The sequence below is a fragment of the Citrus clementina genome, unplaced genomic scaffold (genome assembly GCF_000493195.1).
Source record: "Citrus clementina cultivar Clemenules unplaced genomic scaffold, Citrus_clementina_v1.0 scaffold_3, whole genome shotgun sequence".
In the NCBI taxonomy this organism is placed as follows: domain Eukaryota; kingdom Viridiplantae; phylum Streptophyta; class Magnoliopsida; order Sapindales; family Rutaceae; genus Citrus; species Citrus x clementina.
Window position 1 is genome coordinate 4,461,530 of NW_006262339.1, and position 10,835 is coordinate 4,472,364.

Sequence of the window (10,835 nt, forward strand, 5' to 3'; positions counted from 1 at the left end):
ACAATATTAATGAAAGAGAAAGAGTATTATATAAATTGGTTATTGTTGTGGCTTATTATATCATTGTCAGGCATTCTATATTATTTAAAAAAAAAACAATTATATAATACACATTTGTTTGTCCAAGTAGAATTTGTATTTGTAATTGCAGCAATTACTCGAATAAAAATAGTTCAGACTTTAGGTGAATGATTAAAAAACACAAAAGTATGGGGCCGCCTTGATAATGTTGGACTTATAAGAAGAATAACTTATGATGTCGCTAGTTCTGAGCCGTTAGATCTTCGCCTGAGAGTTGCGCGTCCTCGTAAGCCAGTGAGTCCGTACGAAAGCCAGCAAAATTGGGTGAGTGAGATTCCTGTGGGCCCAGGTGAGTTAATACGGCACGTGGCATATAGAGATAGGAAAAGGGCGGTACCGGTGGATCGGGTTCGGGTGTGGGAAAGGATGACCATACAAGCTGGATAGTGTGGAATAAATCACATTTCAAAGAAGATAAAATATTTTTAATGCCACGAGTTTTGAATATGGTCGAATACAAATTATTAAATAAAAAATAAAAAAATCCTGCTAAAACGTGGCGGATACTTTCCGTGGACGAAAATTATTCAATAATGCAGCACGGAAATCATGTGCACTGCTCACAATCACAAATAATAGTGGTCTCCGTTCACTCTAATTATGAAAAAAACAGAAATTAAAACACAGTAAATTAATTGTACATTACAACTTGCAAGTTGCAACTGTTGTAGACTTTTCATTAATAATTGCAAAGTTTCGTTATTTTATGAATTTATACTTCAACTTGTGATTTGCGAGGAAAGAATCGATTAAAGAAGCAGGGCAAAGGGCCCCGTTAAATCAAGTAACAATCTCGATTTATGTGGATCTAATCAAGTCCTTGCTCCCATGATTCGTAGTCACAACTTACAAACTTGACTTTTTTATAAAAAAAATTAAATGATACTAATATTAATATTACAACTCATATTATATGATATTATAACTGATATTTACAGTCAAATAATTATTAAGATTAATTTATATTAAATTTTATATAATATTGTCCAGATTTTATCTTATTTGAAATTCAAGAAATGTTTATTTCACTTATATTTAAAAAAAAGATATTGTATTCTCTCAATTATGAAAATAATTGAAGAAAATTGTGGAAGGCTCAAACTCATGCCTTCACGATTGTGGGGCAGAACTACGATAAATGACTAACTTGACTCTTAAAAACTAAAAAAAAAATATGGTAACTAATGACTTACGGGGAACCATTTTATTCATTTAGTCATTTGTTTGTTTATATTATCGTCAAAAGTTGCCTGTTCTGAATTGAATTTATAAGTCTCTTATTGGTTATAAAATTATAGAATTGTGGAAGGTTCGAACTCGTGCCTTCACAATTGTAGGGTAGAGTTATGACGAGTGACTAATTTGACTCTTAAAAAAAATTTTTTTTTTTTGGTAACTAATGACTTCAAGGTAACAATTTTATTTATTTATTTGTTTGTTTATATTATTGTCAAAAGTTGCTTATTGTAAATAGAATTTATAAGTTTGTTCATGGTTGTATGTAGGGATGGCAATGGGCACCACCTGCAGCGGGTTTGCCATTACCAAACCCAAATCCAAACCCGCACAAAATTTAAATTATCAAACCCACCCGCAACCCGCAGCGGGTTTTAATAATTACCAAACCCGCAATGATATCCGACGGATTTTTTGCGGGTTTTCGTATTTAAAATCACAAATGTTTAATATATAAATTTATAATAATAACCTTAAATTTCATATAACATACTCAATTTTATATTTAAATAATGTAAATGAAAAATTAAAATTTCCACATCAATTCAACACAAATTCTCAAATTTAAGTATAAATTACACAAATCCATTTAAAAAACACAAACTAGTATCTAAAAATAATAATTACATTTCATATTATCATTTAAAATAAGCTCCAAGAGAAGATATTCATTTCATTCACCACCATAAGCACCCATCCAACACAATGCCTATAATAATAATTAAGATTAATATTTTCAAATACTAATTCGAAGGAAAATGCCTTTAGTTTTCTTTAGATTATGACTTTAGAATAGGATATAGGCCACATACACACATACACAACTTTGAGCCTTTGGCTATTTGGTAATTTAATTAATGACATTATTTTCTTTATACATTTTTAGATTAAAATTAAATTAAAAATATTTGAAAAAAATATTGCGGGTTTGGTGGATATCTATGCGGGTATCCACCGGATATAAGGTTAATACCAAACTCACCCGCATCCATGTGCGGGTTTTAATTTATAATATTAAACCTGCCCGCAACGGACAGATTTTGACGGATGAATTTACGGATTTGCGGGTACAATTGTCATCCCTAGTTATATGCATCAAAATTATAGAACTGTTGTTAAGGTAGGCGGGCTCATTGAGGGGATCAATATAACAAATGTGTTCGAAATTGCAAGCACTATAGTGTCAAGCACTATAGTGTCGTCGCGGAGTTACCTTTAAGATGTGTATTTGTCGTACTTGACTGCCAATAATTATTTTGGGGAGACTTTTACAGGTCATCAGTTGAGACCAAGGCCTGCAATTGCACAATTCAAATTGGATTTGGATAATCAATGTGGGGGCAAAAAATGGAGAACCTCTTGGGTTAAGACTTTGAGGTCTTAAGTCAACCAGCGGGCCTGGCACGTTAATAAGTCATAAGGTTGTGTTTGGTTGGCAAGGGTCAAGAGAGGTAGGGGTGGCAAAAATATTTATTTGGTCCGGATTCGGATTGTACCTGTGCGTTACTTAGTTTGGGTATCAAGTCGAGTCGATCTTAGACATCACGTGATAAACCTAGAGTCCGGCTAGGAACTCGGATTTTATTAAAAAATTATAAAATATATATTATTTTAAATATTTATATTTATTTGACTTATTTATTACACATATATAAAGTTTTAAATACTTAAAATTTATATTTTCATGTCAAATTTTGTTGAAATAAATTTAAAACTTATAAAATTACAAAAAAAAAATACACATATAATATTAAAAAATATAAAATCTGAATACCCAGATTAAAACCCAACCCGATACTGGGCTTAAAAAATCCGACCAGAACATTTAAAAACTGCATTCAGGCTGGGTCTGGGCATTGCGATACCTTAACCCAATATGAGGTTTTGCCAACGCTAAGGTGAGGGGAGCGGAAAGGAGATGGATTTAGATTTTTTTTAATGACTTTTTTTTTGGCTGGTTTTAGTTGACTGGAAATCAGTTTCTAGAGGAGCTTTTTTTTTTTTTTTTCCTGAAAGGGTTTTTAGAGGAACTTAAAATCCATGAAGTTAAGGAATTTTAATTCTGCACCAAGGGTAAGGAGTCTAAATTTCTCACTAATTCTAAAATAAATGTTTCAACATTATCCTCTACATAAGTTAAAATAACATATTAAATAGTTTAATAGATATAATTTATTTATTTTATTAATTTTAAATTACTAATATTGAAGATCAGTGACCAGTCACAGTTGGATCGCCGCCATACAACCGCCGGAAAGCGATCGGACCAAGTGAATTCTTCATCAATTTTTAGACCAATTAAACTGCCAAGAGCCAATTTAAAACTTCAGGGCAATGAAAACGGCATTAGAGAGCTTTTTTGGGCTCAAATCTCAATAAATATTTAAGAAACTTTTAACTCTTCCTTTTCCAACACAATTGCAACCTTTTTTTTTTCCCCCTCGAATGAGTTGATCATTAGTTTCTGATAATTTTGATGCAATTTTGAAGAAGAGAAACTCTATTCCCACAATGATCCGGTGACTGTTTGGCGGTGATGCGGCGGCTCTTTGCCATTTGTCTGGCATTAGATTTATTATTTTTATTAACGTTATAGTTTATTTAGGAAATAATTTAAATTATTTAAATAGTTATGCATTAGTTAAGTTGATTTCAAAATAATATTAATTAATTGTAAGTACGATATTCAAGTATTCAACTTATTTTATTTATTACTTGTTTAATTTTTAAATTAAATTATTCATAGTTTGATTATTTTAAAATTATATTTGGAATTCAATTATTGTGATCACTCGTATTTTTGTTTTTTTTTTCTTTTTACAGTTATAATTATAATGATTATTACACCTTGTAACTATTAAAAAACAAACAATATTTTACTTTTAATTAAAATCATTAGGAATTCAACTTTAATTATAATATTATTGTTGTTGTTGTTATTGCTATTGTTGTTGTCGACATTATTATTATTAGTATATTTAAATTATTATTTTTATGGTTGTTGTTGTTGTTGTTGTTGTTGTTATTATTATTATTATTATAGATGATTATGATAAGGACAATAACTAACTAAAAATATTTTGACAACTTGTAACAGTCCATTTTGATTACTAATTGATGAATGCACCATTAAAGAATTGGAGGTAATGTTCTTGAAAAATAGACGACTTATTGTATTTGTCTCTAAAGTACAATTTTACATTAGTTGTTTTTTCAAAACAACATTGATTGCTAAACGTAATTAGGGTAGACAATGGGTCGATTCGATAATGAATTTTAAAGAACCGATAAGAATATAACCAAAAAGAAATTGGAATTGGAACCAAATTTTTTAGGTAGGTCCTTCAAATAATTATATTTTTATTAATTTCATTGAATCAAAAAAATTAATTTTTTTATTTTTTATTTTCTTATGTCCTCTCAAATTATGCTGCCTGGCACTGTTTTAATATAAAAAATTAAATGATATTTTTTTTTATTTGATTTTTGTTTTAGGGGAAAAAATACCGAACATGAATTTGAAAATTGAATTGAACCAAATTTTTTACAATGATTTTGGTTATGCCTAGCGCTGATGCTAATGGTATCTTTTTTTCAATAATATTTGGCTGTCAAAAGGATTTCACAATTTTTTTCCTCATTGTGAGCTGAAAACTATCCTCAATTAATTGAGAAGCATTGTTTTTAATAATAATTTTTAGAAAGAATATGTCACATGTCTACTCTTAAATCTAGAGTATTCTTGAAGAATTTCATAAACAACAAATATGAAAAAAAAAGAGGTATCTACAATATTATAGTATAATAGTGTATTAATATATTTATATGGCCGAAATTTATTGTCTTTCTATTTCACTATAATCATAATTATAATTTTAATTGTAGTTAATTGTGGTAGTTTAAATTTTAACTGTTAATACAATTACTACTAAAATTAAGGAACTTATCTATTGGATGGTAAATAAGAATCAGGTTAAGCTGAAAATTTCAATTCAATGTAGTACTAAATTCTAAATAAATGACAAGTATAGAACCAAAACCAAATTTTTATTTCTTATAAAATATAACTTTTTTAAGTTGTTTGGGGAGATGGTTATGCTAGAGAGGGGGAGGGAAGATAGAATAAAATAAAACAAAATAACAAATTTTTAATAAAGATAATCCTGAAAAATAATAATATAAATTGAAAAGCAGGTAGTTGGTGAGATAACTTGAAGAGGTCAAATGTCATTAGTTAATATGAAATTGTATAATTAAAGTGTAAAGAATATAACTAAAGTCTAACATAAGAAATCAAAAAGAAAATTTTTTCACATCCACTAGGGAGGATTGTACAATTGAAGTGCCCATTAATTTCTAGGAGTTAACCGCATTAAAAGCCAAATATTTGATAAGCGATGTTAAAAAACACCTCTAAATAACCATTTATAAATGTTCATTGACCCAAGCCCATTAAAAAGTGTGAATATCAGCGCCGAATGGGCGTGAGTATCCATCCACTCACTGGCCCAGGCCCAATAAAAGCTTCGGACGACACAAAGGGTGGAAATACAACATACGCATTACTCACTGTTTCTGTCATCCGCCAAATTTTGTCTCCCATACCATAAGATAGATCCCTCTTAGTTTTCTATTCTATTCTACAATTTTTTTTTTTTGAAATAACACAGCCAAAACCGCACTACTGCAGTCTGGTTGTTATTTAAATCTCTAACAGCAGCGGGAGAAACAGCAACGAAAATGGCGGCCTCGTCGCCAGCCCTAAGCAACAACAGTACCGATTCTCCTACCGCCACGTTGCACCGTGACACGCCGCCCAAAACCCTCCGCGGCCTCAACAAGCCCAAGTGTATTCAGTGTGGCAACGTCGCTCGCTCCCGGTAACTATTTCATTCTTTCTTGTTTCTTTTTTCTTTTTATAATATTTTCTAGGTTTGTTCATAAGAGCATAATTTATCTCAAATTGATTTCAAGAACAAGAAGCAGTTGATTTCTTGGCGTAACGCTAATTGATTGATGAATTTAAATATTTTATTTTTAATTTTTTTAATTTTTTGCAAACGGTGAAATTGCATTTCGACGTTTAAAATTTCCTCTAAATAGAAGGAAGGTCTCAAAAGTCAAAACTTAATTGAATGTGATGAAATCTCCAGAAAGCTCGGATAGTTGGATTGATCAGATTATAAGCTTATTGTTAGATATTAACACGACGCAGTAGCACATGTTGTGGATTCATACTTTTTAAAATTGGTTTGTGTCAATCTTCATTAACTGTTCCAAGTTATTGATTTGGAGTTGAGTTGTTTCCTAATGATCTCAACTTCTAAAGTTTTAGGGGAACTGACCTAGTTGGTGTTTGTGCGATGACTTTAACCCAGTACTTGGTCAACCACCGAATGCATGTTGTCTATGACATTATAATTACTATTATGGGATATTTACAATGTTTACTTATCCTGTATTCGTTATCTGTGTTCTAGGGGAAGTACATATTAGTGCTCAGCTTAACTTGACTGATACAATTCAGCATTGATTGGACAATACATTTTGATTTAGCTTGTTTTCCCGGTACTCTAGCAGTTGTTACTGATGGTGCTTAAGACTGCTGAAAATGTTTTAAGGGACTGCCCACTGCGTAGTTTTTGAATTGATTTCTGAGATTTCTGAAAATATAGATGAATCTATGAAATCTTATTACATCACAAGCATCACATGCATTCTTCTGTTGCCCAGAGCTGTTTGAGGAATTCATATATTCTCTTATGGTAATGAATTGGATTACTTGTTCAGGTGCCCATACCAGTCATGCAAGAGTTGCTGCTCAAAGGCACAAAATCCGTGCCACATTCATGGTATGCCTTTTCACCTGGATTCATTTGATAAGCTTGCTCAACATATACTACTCGTGCTCGCAAATAGTATCAAACTCTGATTTTGCCTTGCCCCACTGTTCTGGGAAGAGGAGGTGTTAGTAGAGATATAGGCTATTGGCAAAATTTATTTAGTCAACAAAGTTTGGGACAAATTTAAGGTTTCAGTAGATCATTCTACGATGTAATAATCAAATTGGGCACGCTAAGCATGCTTGTTACATTCAAGTCTTACTCAACTACTTAGGGGCTCATTGGCAGGCACATCACAATTCACTTTCTCTTTTCCAGTTTTCAACTCTAATATAAAATGGTTGATAACATCATGTCCGAAGTACTTTTGGCTATTTTAGAACAAAATATTCTTTCACATCTGGCTCCAATGCCTAGTTGTATGGTTATGACCTATCATTCATTTACACGTATGGTTGCTTGCATGGCCGATTTATATGCTTCTATTAGTTAATGTGTTCTGGAGTTGAATACCTTTTACAAATAACCTGAAGCAACAATGATGTAGAGCCGAAAATAGTCATAATGAAGTATGACATTAGGTGATTTGTGACCTAAATCATGAGGAATAACTTAGGAAGAAAACTTGATAATTTGGTCTATCTCTAATTGCTTTGTTTGAACTGTCCATGTTACCACCATGTCTTTTATATCTTTTTCTCTTATAATATAACTTTGTTTAAGTAAAGGATGAAGGATTTCTCCATGGTCATGATAGTGTTTGGTTAATAATCTGAATCAATTTGTGAAGGTGAAAATGTTAATGAACACTTCTATTCAGAAGGTATGAAATTGAGAATGTACATGTTGCCTGTGGAGGAAAGGAATTAGTACATTAATACTTGCAATTAGCTGTATAAATGCATCATTAAGGAGTAAGCATCATGAATTTGAGCTCCCCTTTGTTGGTTTTTTGATGAGAACTAACTTTTCTTCTTGTTCTCTTTTCCCTTCCTCATCATTTTCCATTCTGTTGAGAGAATGACCTTGATTTTGTATTTTCATGGGAAATACAGTTTTGAAAGCAAATGCAACTTTCGCCGAAAAGACACCAACTTCAGGCACTCCTTCAAGTGAGCAGAAGTCAAGTGATGTATCCCCTTCTGGGTAAGTTGTAATATCAGTTATTCAGACTCACTTGTCCATCAAGCTTCCAACTGCGTAGTTAAAGTTTTTTATGCTTCCGCTATTTTATATGCATTCAGGTCCAGGTTTAGGTATATAGCCAGTCATGATCTCAAACTTGGGGATGTGGGGAATTGTTTCTATCTCTGTTGGGCCTCTCATGTGTTTCTGATAAGTATATTTCACAAAATATTACTGCAGCCTAACTGTTTGGAAATATAATGTTCCTTGAGAATTGTATTGTCTTTCTACATTCCTACTGCTGTGCTCAAATTCTTTTAGTGTCTGGTGTTGTTTGCACATTTACCAGTCAATAGTGTCTATTCACTAATTATTAATGAGCATATATAAGTTGGAGAAACTGATGACATCAACCTCCTATTGGAATGATATAAATGGTTGAGAAATTGCAATCCTACATTCAAGGTTTTTTTTTTTTTTTTTAACATTTTAGAGATAAGAAATTCATTGCTTTTTTTTTTTTGAGAAGCATTGCTATTTGATTATTACTTTTATGAAATTTTAGAATTACTCCTCTAGTGATAGGCTGTTTCTCTCTAACGTGCTTAATTGTGTTTTCCAGTGCTTTAAAGTGACTTCTGTTTGCCTTATAATATCGATCTTTTACTCGTTGGACATTTTTCAGGACTTCACTTAGAGTTGCATCACTTCGGCAACTCTCCAGCAATTTTGCTCAATTCAATAATGTGCAAATGCCTCTGCGTTCAAGGAAACCATTGACTAGAAAGGTTAGTTGTTTACTGTCATCCTTGAAGATTGTTATATGTGGATTAAGCATGAGTTTTACCAATATGGGAAACTATCTCAGGATGCTGCAGCTATAAATGAATGGAGATTTTCAAAGTTAAAGGAACACAGGGATAGAAACATTGAAGTTGAAAATGAAGCTTTTGACCGTTACGTGCAGAATATTAGTTTACTTGAGGAGGTATTTTCTGTGAAATCTATTACAGATGGGTCCAATGAGGACGAGTCCACTATAGCAAACCCCGATTCGAATTCTGTTGAAGACAGTGAGATGATGACGTCAGGCCATAAATTGAAACTTAGATCAAACCCAACAAGAAGTGAAAACTTCAGGAGGAGGATGGCACAAACCGTTGATCAGGGATTAAAGAAGCTTCAATGTGAGTTAAACGACAAGGCTGATGACCTAAATGACCAAAAGGAATTTGATAAAAGTTCAAAAAAGGCAAAATTTTGGTGGTCTGACAGGTCGATAGCTTTAAGTGATATCATTGACAAGTTGAACAAAGCCCGGAGTGACGAGGATCCTAAGTCTTACTTGAAGTTGAAATATCATCTCCACTGTCTGCATGCAAAGTCCAGTGAAACTGAAACTCAAGAATATGTTGTATCAGAGATGCAAACCGAGAAGGACATGGCATCAAGAAAAGAATCAGGTTATATTTTACCAAAATTGTTTACAACTGCTGAAATTGATCAAGAAACTCTCAATAGCGTCGATGCACACTTCTGTTCCCTAGAAAACATAGAAGATCTATGATCTGTGGCACGATGCCTGAATCAGGAATAGACTGTAAGCTAGGTTTTGTGTGACAAACCTTCTCTAATTCTGTGATTTAATATAATGGTTAAAATCAGTTCCATCAACATGCATGTTGCCTTCAATACATGTTCTTAGGCTGAAATTTAGCTTTTCTTTGTACTGCCATGATCATGCAATCTGGTGTCCTGAGCAGCGTATCATTATATTCATCACGTTGGTGTGTTATTTTATTTCTTTGCTATGGTTTTTGTACATAGTTATCCCTGAAACGCATTTAGTACTTGAATCGTATCTTTGATTAATCTTTGAGCTGGAATTATGCTTTGCTAATAGTAAGAGTAATAACGTCTGCTTGCATACCAGTGCTCTTGTAAACAATTGGGCAGGCTGGATCCATAGGAACTGGCTGGTTTAGTTTAGCCCAGTAAAATTTCCATTGGTCACGTATATGGTCAAATACCCTAAAGGCTACTTTCATCTTGACTTTTCTTTATTTGACTTTCAATATTTCAATTAAGACACAAAATATTGAAAAAAAACAATTATAATATATACAATAAATAATACTATATATGAAATTGCCTAGGGCAGTCAGAGCAAGCCTCCTTTGGTGTAAGAAAGTGGGTATTTGTAGCCAGAAAGAGACCTGAAAGCAGACCAGGATATTATTCTATCAGCAAACCCATTTTGGAATATGTGGTTTTCAAGTGAAATCAGGTCCCTTAAATCTCCGAAAGCTTCCTCCATAAGTTATTGCTTTGTGTCTAGTCATAATAATAATAATAAAAAGAAAGTGTAAGGCCAAAAACTATCCAAATGGGCTCATTTGAAATGTCGCGCAAGTCGGTTCCCATTAATTACCTTTGAATCTAAGTCATACTAGTTGAGGACTTGAGGTGGGTTTGATTTTCCATAAAGAGAATCCTAAAGGCACATACAATTATGAAATTCCCTCTCTGAATTTTGCCACAAATGAGCCT

The 10,835-nt window shown here is 32.5% G+C and overlaps 1 protein-coding gene across 2 annotated transcripts; it reads left to right on the plus strand.

The window, feature by feature from the left end:
• Nucleotides 1-5,900: 5,900 nt before the first annotated feature.
• LOC18046085 lies at nucleotides 5,901-9,959 on the plus strand. 2 transcript variants are annotated; one of them, XM_006440060.2, is made up of 6 exons: nucleotides 5,901-6,197; nucleotides 7,108-7,169; nucleotides 8,216-8,306; nucleotides 8,405-8,416; nucleotides 8,971-9,073; nucleotides 9,154-9,959. In XM_006440060.2, the coding sequence occupies exons 1-6, from the start codon at nucleotides 6,058-6,060 to the stop codon at nucleotides 9,850-9,852; spliced, it is 1,107 nt and encodes a 368-aa protein (XP_006440123.1). In that variant the 5' UTR covers nucleotides 5,901-6,057; the 3' UTR covers nucleotides 9,853-9,959. The 2 variants fall into 2 exon arrangements, with proteins under 2 accessions (XP_006440123.1, XP_006440124.1); XM_006440061.2 differs by lacking the exon at nucleotides 8,405-8,416.
• The last annotated feature ends 876 nt before the right edge of the window (nucleotides 9,960-10,835 follow it).

What these genes read in the sequence shown, in the direction of transcription:
- LOC18046085 (XM_006440060.2), top strand. Translation starts at nt 6,058, where the DNA reads ATGGCGGCCTCGTCGCCAGCCCTAAGCAACAACAGTACCGATTCTCCT. An exon ending in GGCAACGTCGCTCGCTCCCG is followed by an intron (nt 6,198 to 7,107) that starts GTAACTATTTCA and finishes TTACTTGTTCAG; the next exon opens with GTGCCCATACCAGTCATGCA. An exon ending in AAATCCGTGCCACATTCATG is followed by an intron (nt 7,170 to 8,215) that starts GTATGCCTTTTC and finishes TGGGAAATACAG; the next exon opens with TTTTGAAAGCAAATGCAACT.